Source organism: Pipistrellus hanaki (genome assembly GCF_964339955.1).
Source record: "Pipistrellus hanaki genome assembly, chromosome: 3".
Classification (NCBI taxonomy): Eukaryota; Metazoa; Chordata; class Mammalia; order Chiroptera; family Vespertilionidae; genus Pipistrellus; species Pipistrellus hanaki.
Genome location: NC_140505.1, coordinates 184,368,375 through 184,385,871, shown reverse-complemented (window position 1 = coordinate 184,385,871; position 17,497 = coordinate 184,368,375). Strand labels below are relative to the sequence as shown.

Below are 17,497 nucleotides of genomic sequence, written 5' to 3'. Positions count from 1 at the left end.
GGTCCCTGGTCCACTGCCTCCGGAGAGGGGCAGGGCCAGCAGTGAGCCCCGTCCCAGCACTCCCGCCTCCACTCGGGCGGCTTGGCGTGCCTCCTGGGGCATCCTGGGCTCATTGCGGCATCGGGTGGTCTCTGGCCGGCCCACCCACCTGCTGGCCTCAGCCCCAGGGCTGCCTACCTCCCCCTCAGGGTGCTCTCCGCTCTGCCCGCCAGGGGGCCGTGTCTTTGCCTGCACCCTCTGCCCCAGGAGGGGTGGTTGGGTGGATAGCCTTGGGGGTGGGTTCCAGGATCGGAGGCGGTTGGATGACAACCTGGGGCCGAGCCCCACGCCTCCTCCGCCCAGCCTCACCCTCCTCCGCCCGCAGGCCGCTGCGCGCCCATGAAGAGCATCTCCAGCAGCCTCAAGGAGACCATGAACCCGCACGACATCGTGCAGGACGCCATCCACAACTTCTCGCCGGCCTACCAGCAGTACACGCAGCAGGCCACGCTGGAGCCCGGGCCGGCCCGGCACGGCGCCCACGGCCCCTTGCGCGCCAGCCTCGGCGGCGCCCGCGACACCGAGAAGACGCTCCTGCTCAGCTCGGACGACGAGTTCTAAGCGCTGCGGGGAGGGTGGCCCTCGGCCAGGGCAGGTGCGCCCTCCGGCCCCCCTCCCGGCCCGGCGCAGGCTGCCCCCTTGGGCATCGCCTTTAATTTATTGGCCCAGAGCACTCACACGTCGCTTCCCGAGGACAGCCTCGTTGTCCGCCCAGAGAACAGCCAGGCTCACCGAGCCTTCAGGAACATTTCCACACGCCACGCCGGCCCCGGCGAGGAGCAGGGACACCGAGCGACTCCGTGCCCGGCGGCTCGCGCTGCGGGGCGGCGTGGTGGGACCAGCCAGGCCCCAGGCCCTGATGCTTGTGGCGTGGACAGTGGCCACAGCTTCTCAGCTCTGTCCCCAGCTCATTGCCGTCCCCGAGAGACTCAGCTCCTCCCCAAACACCGTGCCCTCAGCTCTGCCCCCGCTCCCTCCGCCTCGCACGGCATTAGCTCTGCTGGGCGGAGATGGGGGGGAGGAGAGGAAGCCGTCTGTGGAGCCCTGACCCGGCCTGCCTGGCCTGCTGCAAGCTCAGCCAGACGCCAGGAGCCACAGGTCCCGCTAGGAAGGCGCTCAGGTGCCTTCGGGCCCCTCTTCTGTGCGTGTGGCCTCAGGTGAGGCCCCTGCGTCCCCCGGGTGTCCTCCGGCTGCTCCTCTTTCGCACGCCCCGTCCTCCTGGCCTGCAGAGGACAGGGCAGCCGCACTGCCCTCTCCTGGGTCTGTTGGGAGCATTTGGGCAGAGCCCTCCCTGCCTGGCTGCTCAGAGGGTCAGGGCTCCCACCTTCCTTCCCGGCTGAGCAGTCAGGCCTCTCCGGTCCCCGTCATTGCTGGGCTTCTCCTCCCATTTCAGGGACAGTCTGAGTCTCCACACCTCAGACCAGCTTCCGGAGGACACGGTTCTGTGGGAGGGAGGACCAAGGGCTGGGCCTGCAGCAGGGCCCCGGCCCCAAGCCCACAGGCCTGGCGCCCTGCTCACCTGGCCCAGCCCGTCTCTTCTGTGCCTTAGTCACAATGAACGCCCCTTCCCCGCCTCGGTCTGTCCCGGCCTCCCTGGGGCTCCCGCTGAGCTGCTGGCCTCAGGCCCCTGCAGTGCTGGCCGGGCGCCCTCGGACCGGCCTCGAGTGGCCAGGACACCAGGCCCTCCCCTTCCCGCCTCCACACCCACACACCGGGGCCAGAGCCCTCTGCAGCCTGGGCTCACCTCGGCGCCGCCGGGAAGAGGCTGATGGACACGGCTTGTCTGGACAGGCAGCGCGTCCATCCCGAGAGCGGAGTTTGGGCGGCGGCAGCGGAGAAGCGGGAAGGGCAGGGAGAAGGCCTGCCTGCGGCTTCAGACTTCACGGTGGAACCTTTCCCCGTGGCCCCTCCTGGGAGGGCTGTGCCCGGGCTCGGGTGGGTTCCATCCCCGTCATCTTCCTGAGCACTTGGCACTGTGACCAAGCAGCCCTCCTGGCAGGGCGGGGCCAGGCCTGCGTGAGGGGAGGGGTACTGGAGGCCAGCTCTCAGGTCCCTGTCTGGTGGGCTTGGCCAGCCAGCCCCAAGCTGCCTGGGAAGGCAGGCCGGTGCCGGCTGCCTGAGACACCCTCTGCGCGCACCCCCCCCCCATTCCCCCTCGCTCCCACCATTGCCCTTCCCTGTGCTCCTCTGATCCTCCTTCCAGGCCAAAGTGTGCGGCTGCTTCCTGCCCGTCTGCTCTGCAGCTCCCGGCGGGAGCCAGGCCCAGAGCAGAGGGGCTGGGAACGGCCTGACCACACCACCTACTTCCTGGGATTCGTAACCCACCTTGTCTTTTTTTAAACTTTTTTTCCTCCCAATAGAGTAGCTCTTTGTACATAAGAAATACTTGAAAACTTAATTGTATGATGTATGAGAAGACAGAGCCCCCTAGTTTTATATCTCGTGTATGACTGCCGTGAGCTCCACCAGAAAGTCGCTCTATTTTGGTCTCTGTGACATTTTAAACGCGTGACAGAAGTGAGCAAATAAAGTGAGGAAGAAATATATATATATGAGATAATATAGATTGTACTGAAACCTGCTCTGCCTGCGGGTGAGTTTTTCCTTCCTCTTCCCACGCCCGTGCTGGGGTGGGCTTCGTGGTGGGGAGCAGGGATGCCAGGAAACCCTGACCTTCGGTGTGAACGTGAAGGTGATGGGGGGCGGCACATTGTCAGAGGCTAACACTGCCCCCCTGAATCCAGCCTCCGCTGTGGGGCCCTGGGGGCCTCCCCCTGGCGCCAGGCCTGGAGCAGGGCCTGCTGGGTAGGGCACCTTCCTGCAGCCACCTCCGCACGCTCCCGGGCCTGGTGCGTGTGTGTGCGTGTGTGTGTGTGTGTGTGTGTGTGTGTGCTGGCTGCTGACTCGGGCCCTCAGGAATGCCGTGGGGGTAGGGAAATTCCCAGCCTCTGCTTGGCCCTCCTGCAGCTTCCGGCTGCCTTTTCCTGAGGCCTGAACGCAGCATCGCAGCGTCGGGTGAGCATCCAGGGTCCAGGGCCCCAACCTGAGGAGGAAGAGGAGGGAGGCCTGTGGATCAAGCCAACCTCTGTGGTTTGGCCTTTCCCCGGCTTCCACGTCCAGGCCTTCTCCCAGCCCCGCCACCTCCACACCCGCGGCAGCCACTCAGATCCTCACGGCGAAGCACACGCACCCCTGTCAACATCCACTCCGCTCCCGGCGCGCGTCACCTGTGCCCTCAGAGCACCTTCCTGGCACAGACGGGTAAACCGAGGCTGCAAGAAGCCACATAAGTCACTAGAGGTCACAGAGCCAGGAAAGCACATCTGGATTCAAGCCCTGACTTCCCTGACGCACTGCACCCTGTCCCGGGCCCCAGGATGGGACGCGGCTGCGCGGTAGGCCTGCAGGCTGGGGCTGAGGAAGCACCCCCCCCCACCCCCCCCCCCGCCCTCCCGCCCCACCCCGTGCCTTCCGGAACATGAGGAAAGTATTTTCTACTTGGCTGTAGACGGTCAGCCCTGGACGTGAAAGTGCTGGAGAGATGGCTTCCATCGGAATTTTCCTCTCGGAGAGGGCTGTTTTTTTGCTAAAGGGATGCCCGGGAAGCTTAGCCCGACATGTCACTGTGCTCCTGGCTCTGCCTTCCCCACGGAGGACCCTTGGCTGGGGCGCCCAGAAGGAAGGACGTTTTGGCATCACCCATCTGGGTCCCACCCCCAGCCCACCCCCAGTGCGCGCAGAGCAGGATGGTGCTTCTCTTTCACCTGCAAACTGGAGTTAGCCCTCCCACCCAGCAGAGGGTCCGGAGAGCAGAACTCCTTCCTGGGCCCCTCAGAACGCCCCTCCCCCAAAAAAACAACAACAACAACAACAAACAAACCATAGCTCAGGACACGCGCTTCACTGTGGAAAAAGAGAACTTGACTTTATTCAGAAAGTCTACAAAATACAGAAGGCGGATAACTCGCTTACTGTAAGTCAGAAAATAAATAAATTCTGGAGGCCGGGGCAATTTTTTTAAAAACATTTTTTTTTTTTTTTTGGTTGTTGCCATCCGGCTTTCCCTAAATATAAGATAAAATGTGATTTATTTGCAGATATAAAATATAAAGTCCAGCTCAGGGCCACACGCCACTTCTCCCAGGGAGAGGGCGCTAGGGCTCCGGCTGGAGAGAATAACTTAGATTCGTGCAATAAATAACAGCGGGGGGCGGCTGTGTACAGTGTGTGAGGAGGGAGGGAGGGCGAGGGCTTTCAGAACAATCCATGGCTGTGGCCAGCCTCCACCCCGGGGCGGGGGGACAGTCTCAGGGGAAGAGGTGGGACTGTCCCTTTTGAGGACCCCTCACCCCAGGCTGCAAGATGGCAGGACCTGTCATCTTATCTCCCCACCTGCCTCCTCCCTCCCTTTGTTAATTGGCTAGCCAGCCCCTTCCCTCTCTTCCATCTACATCCCCTTCTCTCTCCTTCTACTTCTCTTCCCGTGTCTCACAGTCTCCCAGGCCACGGCGGCCCTGCCTCCCCTTCCCAGTCCCTGTCCACTGCCCCTGGCCATGCTGGGGTCTCAGGACGGCAGGAGGAGGACCTGGCTGCAGGTTTCAGCTCACCCACAAGCTCAGGTGGCCCATGGGGGGAGGCCGGTTCCCATCTGCCTGCTAACGGGGCAGGCAACTACCCCAGCCCCAAAGCAGAGCGGGGAGCACCCGCTCCCCAGCCAGGCAGCCCTGCAAGACATACAGGGCCAAACCTAACGCTGCCCAGGCCGGGCAGGGGCCACGGGCACAATCTGAGCAGTTTCCCCAAGGGAGGCCCTCCAGTCCTCCACGACTCTTCTCCAGTCTGATTCGCTTCTTCTCTAGTCTAATCCGCTCTGTATCCCTCCTCCCAGCCCAGGGAGGCGGAGCTTTCGGCCAAGGGAGACCTTGACCCACCTGCCCCCTCTCTCACCAAAGCTGCCCCTTCCCGGGGCTTAGGCCCCAGTCTCTGGGCTGCACAGGAAGGCAGGCTCCGGGGAGAGCCCTGTGTTGGCCGCAGGGCTGGTGGCTGCAGAGAAATGGCACCTGGGACAGGTGGCGCTGAGGCACTTGGGGAAGGAGCAGGGCCGGAGGGGAGTGGTTGGGGAACGGGGCGCGGTGGTGATGGGGGCGCAGCGGGCACTAGGAGCAGGGCGCGGGCGCGGGCGCGGGGCCCGGGGTGGGGGCGGGGCCGGGGGCCGGGGCGGGGCCGGGGGCCGGGCTCCGGGCCGACTTGACGATGGTGATGACGCTGGCGGGCGCCACGAGCGCCGCGGGCCCGCGGGAGGCGGCCACGGAGCGCGCGAAGCCCTGCAGCGCCTCGCACTTGCCGCGCAGCGCGTCCAGCTCCAGGCGCATGGCGGCGTTCTCGCGCGCCAGCTTGTCCACCTCGCGCTCCAGCTCGGACTTCTGCTTCTGCAGCTCCTCCTTCTGGCACACGCGCTTCACGCGGCAGCTGGCGGCGTAGCCGCGGTTCTTGAGCGTGCGCCGCCGCTGCTTGAGCCGCGCCACCTCCTCGGCCGACAGCCCCCGCAGGTGTCGGTTCAGCTCGCGCACCGACAGCCCCATCAGCGCCTCGTCCGACAGGTGCGGCGTGTTCTCGCTCAGCTCGCGCTTGATCTGCGGGCAGCGCGCGGGGGAAGGGGGGGAAGAGAAGAGGGACATATGGGGAAACTGAGGCCCAGGGTCGCGTCCTTGCCTTAGGGGCCGAAACCCTGGGCCCAGCATGCATCGGGTGCTGGGGATGGCTCCCCCTCCACCGCCGCAGGCACGGAGATGCTGGACTTGTTCTAAGACCCCGCAGAGAGGCAGGAACCCGTAAGAAACCCGGGAAAGCACCTCCCGCCCCACAGCCCAGCGGGCATTGTCCGCTGGGGAAGCCGGTCCGGAGAGGGAAGTGGCCTGCCCCGGGGACACAGCCTCGCTGGCCGAGCCCAGGCCTCCTGGTCTCCAGCCAGTGCCCATGATGCCTCCTGTCCGTGGAACTGCTTGGGGGATTCGAGGGCCTGAAGGGGAAGCGGGCTGGGCAGCTCAGCTGGGCAGGGAGGGAGGGAAGGGCTGGGACCACAGGGGCCGGCTCCTCACCTTCAGGGCTTTGCTGGATAAGGGATCCACAGACATGTTTGCAGAAGGTACCCTCTGGGCTGAGACCTAGGGGAGAGAGGAGGCCAAGGTCACTTTCTCCCTCTCACTCACAATCCTGACTCACTCCTTGCCACTCAAGGCCCCTGTGGCTTGGACTCATCTCATACCACTTTCTTCCCTCCCAGCGGCCCAGCCACTGCGGCCTCTTCGAATGGCTCACATCAGCCCCAGGGCCTTTGCACGTGCCACTCCCGTCCCTTTACTGCCTCGTGGCATCCCTTCAGCAGGTATGTCTTTGCTCGGTGCCACCTCTTCAAAGAGGTCTAACTATCTGGCTAAAACACCCCATTGTGTCATATCATAAAACCCATTCACCAACCCTCATAACAGTCACCTGTTTGCAATTATTATTATTTTTTATTATTATTGATTTCAGAGAGGAGGAGGAGAGAGACAGACAGACAGACAGACATCAATGAGAGAGAACAGTCGACTGGCTGCCTTTGGCATGCCCCCTACTGGGGATCATAGTGCCCTGACTGGGAATGGGACCAACAGCCTCTTGGGTCTTGGGCGGATGCTCAACCCTGAGCCACGCCCCGGCCGGCCAGGCTGTTGTGCAACTATTTTGTTTGATGACTTGTTTATGGTTTGTCTCTCTCCCTCCCACCTCTCCTCCACCGAACTGTGAGTCTACAGGGTCAAGGCCTTGCCTGTCCCACCGCTGCCTCCATGGGCCTGTCAGTGCCGGGCTCATGGTCAGTCCTCGGTAAATCTGCACCAAGCAAATGCTCCCTCTTCCCCAGCAATCCTCCCACATGGAGCCCAGACACACGCCTTTTGTCTTATTAAAGCATTTTCACTGCCCGGCCAGTGCGGCTCAGTGGTTGAGCGTCCACCTATGAACCAGAAGGTCACGGTTCGATTCCTGGTCGGGGCACATGCCGGGCTGTGGGCTCCATCCCCAGTGTGGGGTGTGCAGGAGGCAGCCAATCAATGATTCTTTCTCATCATTGATGTTTCTCTCTCCTGCTCCCTTCCTCTCTGAAACCAATAAACATATAATTTCATTAAAGTACAAACTACGTACAGAAAAGTGCACAGAACACGTGTACTAGTCAATGACATTTCACACTCGGCGGGCCAATGCCATTGCTGTGGGCGGGGAAAGGGATGGTCTCCCCAACTTCCCTTTGAAGAGAGTCCTCTGTGCCCGGCCACCCTGCCCTTCTCCCCATCAGTCTCCGCTGTTTTCTCAGCCGGTAATCCCCAGGCGAAGGGGACGGTGAGGAGCAAAGGAGGGGGGTGGAGATCTGAGACCAGGTCTCACTATGACCCCCCGTCTGACAGAGTGCAGCAGGGGTGAAGGCCGGTCCAGACCTTGGCTCCCTGAGCGGTGTGGGGCCGCGTCTGACCCGTTCTGCAGCCCGGGCGCCTCAGAGATGCTGGGGAGAAGCGAGCGCACGGACTTCGGCAGGAGACACACATGGCCTTTCGGAGGGAGTCCGACTTACTGGCCGTGGGGCTCCGGCACATCAGTTAGCCTCCCTGCGCCTCGGTGTCTCCCAGTGGCTGTGCATTAAGTCAGATCATGTTACTCCTCTCTCCCACGGTCCCCATCTCACTCCAGTTACAGCCAAAAGCATCCCAGTGGCTCACAAGGCACCACGTACGGGGCGGGGCGGGGCGGGGGGGGGAGGGGGATGGGGGGGCTCAGCAAACGCCCCTCTGCCGTTAGCTCCTGCTCCGCTCCCCTTGCCTCCCTCTGCACCCGCCTCCTTACCCCGCCCGCACGCACCGCCCCGGGGCCCGTGCACGGGCTGGTCCATCCGCCCGGCCTCCCTCCTCTTCCCCTAAAGAGCCACAGAGCGGCCTTCCTCACTCCTGCAGGTCGCTCTTCAAACCTCGTGTTCTCACTCGACCTAGAATTCCCAGTCCCAGACACACACACACGCACACACACGCACGCACACGCACACACACACGCACACACACGCGCGCGCACACACACACACACACGCACGCACGCACACGCACACACGCACGCACTCCCTGTCTCCCTTCCCCGCCTCCTGTCTCTCCACAGCTCTTCTATGAGTCATTATTGCGCATGGATCTCACCTGTTTGTTCAGAGCCTGCCTCCCCGCTGGGATGCCAGCTCAGGACGGCACAGACCGTGTCTCGCCCACTCTGTGTCCCCGGTGCCTGGCCCAGAGCAGAAGCTGCGTCCTCAGCGTGACTCAGGCCGAGGTGGGGACAGCCCAGGGTTCTCAGAAATCCCCGGCCCCTCGCGGCCCACACAGCCAGGGACCTGACGCCAGGGGAAGCGCGTGGGGCAGGAAAGGGAAGTCGGCCCTGCGAGAGCCCCCGACAGGCAGCCACCCGGGCCCTCGGGCAAGGAGGGTCTCCAGGAGCAACCTGAGCTCCTTGTGGGACAGCTGGGGGAAACTGAGGCCCAGAGAGCCCCAGTCAGGACCCTACCCTGCCACAGACCCCACCAAAACACAGGCCAGTGAAAAGCCCACCCGCCCCAACACACACCTGGGGAGCCCCGGTCCCACACACAGCACGTCCTCTCACCTGTGACTGACCTGGCGCCACCCACACGCGGACTCGCACGGCTCCCTACCACCCCGGGGCCGGGGCCAGGCCCACCCGCCCGGCTCCCGGGCTCCCTCTCCACCGCAGCCCACCTGCGTCCTGCATTCCAGCCACGTGGACCTTTCCACTCCCTCTGGCCCCTGTGCCGCCCTCACCCTGTGCCACCGTACCTATCTGGCAGCCGCTGGTGTAGATGCCTCCTCCTCCGGGAAGCCCTCCCTGACTGCTAGGGCTTGTTGGGCACTGACCACCCAGCACTCTCCCTTCGGTGTAATGGTCTGTTTCCCCGTCTGCCCACCAGACAGGGCGCTCCACGGGCAGGACCCAGGCCGAGGTGGTCTGGGTGCTGATGTCGCCAGCGCGGGGCCAGGCAGGGGGCAGGCCCCCACGGGGTGTGGATGGGGGCAGTCTCTGACACCGTCCGCCATCTGGCTTGTCAGGGCCAAGCCCAAGCCCAGGTGAGTGCCACTGAGAGAAAAACCTGGCCCCGGCCCCACTTCTTCCTCCTTTTCCCCCGCCTCCCGGCTTCTGCATGGCAGCGCCTGTCACAGAGGCCGGGAGGAGGGGCGGGCGCGGGAGGGGCCCTGTCCTCACCACGCTTGGCCCAGGTCGGCATGGGGAACAGGAAAGGGGCTCTGGATGGAAAGCCAAGCTCCGGGTTGAGTCCTATCTCCTTCTCCAGGCTGTGTGACCTGTGCAAGCTGCCCCACCTCTCTGGTCTCCACGTCCCCATCTGGAAGCACAGCGCCTGCGCCCAGTCTTGGTGGAGCCGAGGGCAGGTCAGTGCGCGTGTGGGGGGTTATGGGAATGGCCGAGGCCGGCCAGGAGGGGTCAGGCCTGCAGCAGTCACTGGCCCTCGCCTCCACAGCGTCTCCCCGCTAACCGCTGGCCGGGTCACACAGAAAAGGCCCCCCCTCACTCTGCCCAAGGGGGGGGAGGCCCAGAGAAGAAGCCACACAGCAGGTGAGTGGCTGCTGCCCCCCAAATCAGGAGGATTCTGAACACTGAATCCTGGTCCCTTTCACACCCTCATCACCCCGACCCTCCCAACAGCCCTGTGAGGTGATGGCCAGAGAGGTCAGGAGAGCAGTCCGAGGTCACACAGCTAAAGGGTGGGGCCCAGGACGGAGGCCACGCCGAGCCACGTGCCTCCCCCCACGATGGCCTCACCGGGCACCGCTCCGCCCCCCACTCTGTGGAGAGGAGGTGGCTCCCCAGCCCCCACGGGCCGCTGCTCTGATGGCCTGGCCGTGTGCAGACGGACAGACAGCAGACAGTCAGGCCGCTGTGCTGGCTGTGGGGGCTCGGTGATGCCGCAGCCCGGGCTCTACAGAGAGACCCGGGGGAGAGGGCAAGTCTCCCCCACTGCACGGGTTCACCGAGCCTGCTGGGTGCTGGGTGCTGGGTGCTGAGCACTGGGTGTCGGGGCTGATGCAGAGCCTTGGGGACTGGTCCCTCAGACAAGTCCCTCTCCCTCCCTGCGCCGAGACCCCCCCCTTGTGAAATGGGGACGATTATAACGGCGTTCGTGTGAGACACACAAGTGGCTCAGACAAGAGCAGAAGTGGCAAACGGTCCGCTTCTCTCTCCATCCTCCCTCCCTCCACTCCCCACACAGACACCGCATCGCCCACAGCCCTGCTTCCCCTGAGCGTGGACACAGCCTCCGGGCCCCCTCAGCACAGCCTCCCGGAGGCCGGGGAGGGGAGCTGCTGGCCGGTCCCGTTCTGTGTGCCGGAGCCCCGCCCGCGGGCTGGCTGGGGTGCTGAGTCCCTGCGGGCCCCGAGGCTCCAAACCTGTCCTCGCCTTCCCTCCCTCTCGTGTTCTGGCCTCGGCCCCCTCACCCACATCCTGGTGTCAGCTGAGGCTCTCATGTTTGCCCAGGAATGTCCCCAGCTCAGCAGAGCGGGCACTCAGAGTCACAAGAAGGGGGAACTTTCTGATAACTCAGGCTGCCAGCCCCGGCCGGGCCGCTGCGCTGTGCCATGGGGCCTGGCCCTCCGCCGGCCGCTCAGCCACACGGGCCTCAGCCAGGGGCTGGTGCACCCCCTCGTTCTGTCACAGACCGCCGAGCAGCTGTTCGGTGGCAGTGGTGGGCTGGAACCCAGGAGTCCTGACCCCCGAGCTCAGGGCTCCTTCTTCAATGCCCCCCCCCCCTTTTCCCCCAGAGGCCAGAGAGCATCCTTCGTGCCAGGCGCTGCAGGTTCCTGCAATTCTCTGAGGCACGGAGAACGAATTTCCTCCTGGGGGACTGACAGCTGCCCTGCCCAGTCTGCAGCCATGGCCTCCCACACCCCCTGCCCCCCCTTCCCCTCTCCGCTCTGGGACATCCTGCAGACGGCCTGCCCCCTGGCACGGGCTCCTCTGGCTGCGGAGCCACTCCGCTTCCTCTGTGAGGCCAGAGGGAAAAAATGTGTTTTCCTGGGGCCTTGGCAGCGGCCCTGGTGGAGCCGCCTCCCTGCTGGCAGGGGGAGTGGAGCCGGGAGGACCCAGCCCCTCAGGAAAGCAGGAGCCGGGCACCCAGTTCCCGCTGTGCCACCCACGCACACTCCCTGCCGTGCCCTCTCGGGGCCTCAGTGTCCCAGCACGTCAGACCTCCACCTGGCAGTCTCGGAGTCTGGCGTGTCCGATCCGGGCCCGGGATAGAGCGACAGGACCACCACTGCCAGAGTGGAGGTCCCAGAGGAAGAGAAAGGAAATCAGGGAAGGCTTCCTGGAGGCAGGGGAATGAGAACACAAACCCGGAGACTGGACCATCCCTCTGCGCAGAGACCACTTCCTCTTTCAGCTGAACCGTGACCATAGCCGCCCCCTCACTGGCTTCTGGTCTTTCCATGACCACAGCCGCCCCCTCACTGGCTTCTGGTCTCCACCTCCGACCCCCCACCACCTTCTCCCGAAGGCCGTCAGGAGGATCGTCATGGAGAAAGCCTACAAGCCTGTGTTTGGCTGGCTCCCGTCAAAACCCTGCCATGCCAGCCTCCCTCCTTGCCCAGAGCTGGCCGTCAGGCCTCCACCGTGTCCCTTTCCCACTCACTACCTCCGAGGATCCCCTGGACCCAGTGCCCCTTCCTTCGATCGGCCAACACAAAAAGCAGCCACTCTGCCAGGCTCTGAAGGCCCTCAAAGGCTCCACAGACAGTCATCACTCACCCCATCTGACCACCTGGGTCCCTGGCCACCTTCTCAGGGGAGCCCTCCGTGATTGCCCCGGGCACGCCGGAGCCCTGTCCCTGGCACTCCTTGGAGATGTTGTGGGTCGGGTTCCCGACCACAGCCATAAAGCAAGCGCTGCAATTAAGCAGGAGGCTTTTGGTTTCCTAGTGCACACAACTGACGCTTACGCTATCCGGCCGTCTGTGAAGTGTGCCATAGCGTTATACCTGAGAAAACATGTACCTATCGTAATTAGAAAATTCTTCGTTGCTAAAAAAAAAAAAAAAATGCTGATCGTCACCTGGGCCTGTTGGGAAGAGGGTGCTGGTGCTTGCTTGACCTGCAGTAAGAGACACGGTATCTGCGAGGCGCACAGCGGCCTGCATGCCTTCGTACTAGCTGCTTAGACTGCAAACCACAGACTTCCCCCTCACAGCCAGCTCCCCCGCGGCTCTGTATTTACTTTGTCGGCTCTCCCTTTAACCACGGCTCCTCTAGTCAACTGTAAGCTCCTGAGCTCGCGGAGGGCGGCTCGGGGTCTGGTTCGGGCACAGTCCCACCCCAGCCTCTGGCCCAGGACAGGCTCAGAGCCGAAAGCAGGGGGACTGAGGGAGGCGCAGGGCCGTGGGCGGCCTGTGGGGTCCCCGGCCCTCGGGAAGACCCAGGGGGAGCCAGGGAAGGGTAAGCCTTTGCACGGGGGACAGAGCAGCCAGCCGCCTCTCCTCGTCCCCGGCCCCCCAACCTGCTCAGGATGTTCCCGCCCGCTCTGAGGATGGGCCTCACGGAACCCCACACATTCCTGGACGTGCCAGGCCTTGGCCGGGGCCGCAGGCTCCGCTCTCTCTCCCCCAGTTTCCCTGGGAAACAGGCTCCATGTGGAGACTGCCATTCCTCCCATTTCACCCCTTCCCGCCCTGGGTGCTGCAGGCGGGGACACTGAGGCTGCCCACAGCGGTCGCAGGGCTCACCAGGGCTCACAGATTCAAAGATCAGCTGGTGCCTCACCCCCCAAGCTCAGTTGACCCCCTCCCCCATGGTTCAGTAGTGCCACGGGTGGGAAAAACGGAGGGCAGGATAGGACCAAGGACTCCCTAGCCCCAGCCTGTCCTTCAGGCTACTTACTGGGCGAAGGGGAGCTTCCCAGGGCTGATAAAGGGGCTCAGGGCTGGCTTGGGCCCCTCACCCTCACACATCAGCCCTTCACCACCAAGGCCACCTGCCCCACCTGCTGATCGTGCCCCCGGGGGAGGACTCCGGGCACACCAGCTGGCCCGGGCCCTCAACTAGCTCCTCAGGTCCGGCCATCCACAGGTATGTCTGACTAGTCCCACATGTAACTGAAACCAGCAGCAGGACAGAAACCAGCCCCACCCCTTCCTCCGGTCTCACCCTGCCAGACCCAGCAGCACCAGCTCCGAAACCCGGGCCAGCGGGAGTCCCAGCACACAGAAGCCTGGATCCCGTGCCAGCTCCCACTTTGCTCGGGGTGTCCTGACCCTCCCACTCCCCCCTCCACCCCAGGCTGAAGGGCTGGCTGGGGACGAAGGAGAGGCTGAGGGTCTGCCTGCCCCAAGTGGCAGGAAAACCCGGGGTAAGGACCTGAGCAGTGCCAGCCCCCCAGGGGGTGGCCCCCTCCTCTCCCCCCAGCCCTGCCGGCGGGGTCTTTATACTGTGCCCCGCCCCCGCCCCGGGGCTGCAGCCGCCAGCTCGGGGAGGGGGGCAAACACCGAGGTCACGTGGCCCCGGGCCTGGGAAACTCCGGGGAGAGCGGGGTCGCCGGCTGGTGGAGCGGGGACAGCGGGGCGAGAATCCCCGGACGCCGTGTGACCAGTGGGGCCGCTTCCCCAGTTCGGGTCCCTATTCCGCATTCCCTCGCCGAGCACCCTCCTCCCAGGTACGCACGGCCGGTCCGCAGGCCCAGGGTCCTGCCCGCCGGGTGGTCTCCGCACCGCCCTCTCCCGGCGCGGGCGCCCCGCGGCTGGGCACTCCGCGGCTGGGCACCCCGGCGGGACACACGCACTCGCCGCCGCGCGCCCGCGGACGTAAACAAACCGCGCACGCCCGGCCGCGGGCGCCCGGCCAGGGAATGTTCTCACCGAGTCACGTACGTGCACACGGCCCCCCCGCCCTCCTGGGAGACGCTGACGCCAGCCGCCCCCCCAGCCCTTCCTGCCGGGCCTCCCCGCCTCCCGGCCGGCGCCCCCGGCCCCCAGCCCCCCAGCGCCCGGCCAAGCTCGCTTCGGCCCCGATCGGTCCCTGGATCGCTACCCCCCCCCCCCCCCGGCAACTGACCGGCGGGGGACACAGCACAGGCAGCGCTGGCCCCGGCGCCCCGCCCAGGCGCGAGCTCGGGTGCGGGAGCCCTGCTGCCTCGGAGCCCGCGCCCCCGCTCCCGCCCGGACCCGCGCTCCTCACCCGTCCTCGGGCCGCTCCTCCTGGCGCCCCTGGCACGCGCGGGTCTCGCTGCCGTCCGAGCCCGCTCCCCGGTCCGTCTCCCCGGTCCGCCTCCTCTCCGGCTCCGAGCCCGGCTCCTGGCTCCGGGAGCGACGACGCGCCGAGTTTTGTTGTGGGGCGGGCGGCGCGGGAGGCCGCGCGGAGTTGTAGGGAGCGCTTCCCGGAATTACTCACTCACAGGATTCCTTTCATTCATAAAAACCCAGTCACGCGGTGACGTCACCCCCGCCGCCCCGCTCGGCCCCCTGAGCGGCCTCTGGCCGCCGGCCCCGCCCCGCCGGCCCCGCCCCCGGCCCCACCCCCTCCGGCCCCCTGAGCGGCCTCCTGGCCGCCGGCCCCGCCCTGCCCCGCCCCTCGGGCCCCGCCCCGCCCCCTCGGGCCCCGCCCACACGGCGGCCCGCCCGGGGCTTCTCAGTTCCTGTTGGGCTGCGTGCGTTCACGTGACGCCTCGCGAGTGAAGGTGTCATTTGGCTCATTTTACAGTCGACAGTCCCGAGCCTCTTCTCCTTTCGACCTACACCTTCAGCCATGATGATCTCATCCAGTCCCGTGACTTAAACCGCCGTCTGTGTGTCCGTGAGCTGCAAATCCGTGTTTCTAGAGCCAACAGCTTCTCTGAATGCCAGACTCCTATCCAAGCGCCCACTGCATGCCTCCACGTGGGCGCCAGGTGGGGACCGCAAACCCTACACAGCCCAAGTCCACCTCCTGATCATCAGCCCTACCCGGGCAACCCACACCCCCGGTCTCCCCATTTCAGTTGTTCAAGCCCCATCCTAGGACCCCTGTGCATCCCTCTTTCTCCCTCCCTCCTCACATCCTGAGTCAGCCTGGTTCTACATCCAACACGCTTCTGCATCTGACAGCTTCTCCCCAACCCAGTCCTACCACACGTCCAGACACAATCAACTTCCCAGGACAATGGCAGCAGCCTCCTGATCGCCTCCCCACTGTGTTCCTAAAGGTTTTCTTCACACACCAGACTGTTTTTCTCCGAGCAAAGATCAGATTGTCGTGTACACTCCCACCCTCTCTCTAGCCTACCTGTGCGTTTAGAATATAAACTTGACTCCTTCCTTTGGCCTGCAGGGCCAGCCTTCTGGCCTCTCACCCACTCTCCAGCCTCACCTCCGGGCCCTCTGGCCTCACCCACTACTCCTCAGCCACTGCCCTTCTTACTGTTTCCCAAACACACCCAGCCCATTGCTCCCACAGGTCCTTTGCACTTGCTGTTTCCTCTTCCATTCGCCGTCCGCTCTTTCCCATCTTGCAGGTCAGCTCAGATATCACTATTTCACAGAGAATTTTCCCAACTCCCTGGCTAAAGGAGCTTCCACCTGTAAACTTAGGTTTTGTAGAACTATTTTTTCTTCTTTTTTAATCCTCACCTGAGGAAATGCTTAGAGACTTATTAAGGTTCTACAAAGCCCAGCCGGAGTGGCTCAGTTGGTTGAGCACTGAAAGATTGCAGGCTTGATTCCTGATCAGGACACACAACCTGGGTTTGGTTTTGATCCCATTTTGGTCAAGGTCAAGAAACATGGGTGCAATGTCATATTTGAAAGTGGCAGCTTTCTGGCTTGAAGCGGGTTTTAAACGGCCAAATCTGGAAAAAGTAGAGCGTCAAAAGAAATTACAGTAATGATGGATTATAACCTATTGAGTGAGAGGACAAACCCCGAGCCCACACTAATATAAATGAATGAATACAGATAAGGGAAAGCTACTCCTTCCAGTGGAAGGAATGATGGAGCTGGACCATTAATAAATTCTAATGAGAATTCTAATGAGAGTCATCAATGGGTAGGAAAATTCTGCTGAGACACATCATATTTACATAGTTTCAAATTATTGTCCCACAGGCAATGATTAATTACACATGGACAGATTGTAAAGCTGTAGTGGAGGAACCTGGCAGGCACCGTCTTTAACTAAGTAAACAAAGTTAATGTCAACAATAAAGGACAAATTGGCACATCTTTCTCCTAAGTGATGCCCTGAGAAGGACAGAGCATCACTTCCGTTGGCATTCCTGCCAAAACTCAGACAATGAATCTAATTGTGAAGAGACATCCACCCAATTTAAATTGAGAGAAGTTCTACAGAATCATTGGATTGTATGCTAAAAAATTTTTTTTAAAAAAAATGGCAACATCATGAAAGACGAGGAAAGCTTGGGGAACTGTCCCGGATTAAAGGAGTTAAGAAGATAAGACAACTAACTTCAATGTGTGATCCAGGATTTCCTTTTGCTATTAGGACACTTTTAAGATAATTGTAAAATAGGAATGAGGTCTGTAGATTAGATAATAGTATCGTGTCAATGTTCATTTCCTGACTTTGATCCTTGTCCTGTGGTCATGCAAGACAATGTCCTTCATTTTACCCTCCAGAGTATTTCTAAATAAGGGGGTATCGTATCTTCAATTTCTTTTCTTTTTTTTTTTTTAAATCAATCTTTATTGTTCATATTATTACAAAGGTTCCTCATTTCTTCCCCCCTCCACCAGGTTCCCACCCCACCCTCCGCCCCCTCCCCATCCCCCATTGTCCTCATCCATAGGTGCACAGTTTATGTTCAGTCTCTTCCTCCCTCCCTTTCCCCGATAGTAAATCCCTTTTCAGATAGTAAATCAGTTACTTAGCATTTTCTCTATCAATAATACCTCCACATGCCCAATGATACACTTCACACAAAAGACATTTCCAAATAGGTCAACCAGCCTCATCCAGGTTCAATTTATTTTCAAATCGTATAGAACAAAGACAGATAGATACTAAAATGTGATAAAATATTAACAATTTGGGGAATCTGGGAGAACATATGGACATTCTCTATTATTTCTGCTATTTTTGTCTTAATAAAATAGTTGGGTTTTCCCTCCTTCAAAGTAGAGACTCTTTGGTTAGCCTGTGGGCTCAAATCCTGGCCTTTCCCCTCACCAGCTGGGTGTCTTCACCTCTCCATGCCTCAGTCTCCTCCTTTGTAACCTGGGCCTCTTTCATGGATTGTGAAATGATTGAATGTGTCCATACTTATAAGCATTTGGCACCATGCCTAGTATGGACTAAATGATTAATAAACATTGGACAGCTCTGACAGCTTCTTCCCACCCCGAGGGGAGAGATGAGTCTCCGGAGTCCTTTA

The 17,497-nt window shown here is 62.1% G+C and overlaps 2 protein-coding genes across 4 annotated transcripts in view; one reads left to right on the top strand and one right to left on the bottom strand.

Annotated features, from left to right (window-relative positions):
- Positions 1 to 2,620, top strand: part of TMEM184B (transmembrane protein 184B) — a 49,067-nt gene extending 46,447 nt beyond the window's left edge. For both annotated transcript variants that reach the window (XM_084880026.1, XM_084880025.1), the window contains one exon: positions 365 to 2,620. In XM_084880026.1, the coding sequence (XP_084736152.1) occupies positions 365 to 600 (236 nt within the window). In that variant the 3' untranslated portion in view covers positions 601 to 2,620. The remainder of the gene's footprint in view (positions 1 to 364) is intronic.
- A 1,318-nt stretch (positions 2,621 to 3,938) lies between these two features.
- Positions 3,939 to 14,536, bottom strand: MAFF (MAF bZIP transcription factor F). 2 transcript variants are annotated; one of them, XM_084880053.1, is made up of 3 exons: positions 14,311 to 14,536; positions 6,138 to 6,203; positions 3,939 to 5,672 (listed from the first exon to the last, which is right to left on the bottom strand). In XM_084880053.1, exons 2-3 carry the CDS (start codon positions 6,171 to 6,173, stop codon positions 5,196 to 5,198), a joined length of 513 nt encoding a protein of 170 aa, XP_084736179.1. In that variant the 5' UTR covers positions 6,174 to 6,203; positions 14,311 to 14,536; the 3' UTR covers positions 3,939 to 5,195. The 2 variants fall into 2 exon arrangements, with proteins under 2 accessions (XP_084736179.1, XP_084736180.1); XM_084880054.1 differs by lacking the exon at positions 14,311 to 14,536 and adding an exon at positions 13,798 to 13,926.
- Positions 14,537 to 17,497: the final 2,961 nt, after the last annotated feature.

Bases quoted from the DNA above. Each gene is read 5' to 3' on its own strand.
- MAFF (XM_084880053.1), bottom strand. From the start codon at position 6,173: ATGTCTGTGGATCCCTTATCCAGCAAAGCCCTGAAG. The intron at 5,673-6,137 runs GTGAGGAGCCGG...CGCTGCCCGCAG, and splicing joins TATCCAGCAAAGCCCTGAAG to ATCAAGCGCGAGCTGAGCGA.